The sequence below is a fragment of the Penaeus monodon genome, chromosome 22, assembly GCF_015228065.2.
Source record: "Penaeus monodon isolate SGIC_2016 chromosome 22, NSTDA_Pmon_1, whole genome shotgun sequence".
NCBI lineage: Eukaryota > Metazoa > Arthropoda > Malacostraca > Decapoda > Penaeidae > Penaeus > Penaeus monodon.
In genome coordinates, this window is record NC_051407.1 from 22,454,020 (window position 1) to 22,454,314 (window position 295).

General features: G+C 35.6%; 1 protein-coding gene across 1 annotated transcript in view; it reads right to left on the reverse strand.

Annotated features, from left to right (window-relative positions):
* The window catches only part of LOC119587002, a gene marked incomplete at its 3' end in the record, with an annotated part of 168,418 nt that overhangs the window by 48,400 nt on the left and 119,723 nt on the right, over positions 1–295 (reverse strand). Inside the window, 1 exon segment of the mRNA XM_037935744.1 lies at positions 177–290. Within this exon segment, the coding sequence (XP_037791672.1) occupies positions 177–290 (114 nt within the window).

Here is a 295-nt window from a genome sequence, read left to right on the forward strand (position 1 = left end):
AGGTCCACTAGTCATGTGTTGTTTAATCCATGTCAAGCGTTTTACATAATTTAACGATCTTTTATATCAAGAATAGGCTTTAAATGATATTACCTTGTTTAATTAATCAAATGGACTTTTGCCTTCAAAGTATGAAAAACTTTATCTTGTTTTAAAACAACAAATTCTGTACTTACTTTACAGAAGGTTTGCCAGGCCTGGTGGTCTACCTCCAACGTTCCGCCAAATTGTGAACTCAGCTGATCAAGCGATATTCTTTGGTGTAGTTCATGTAAACTGACGACGTCACACTGGA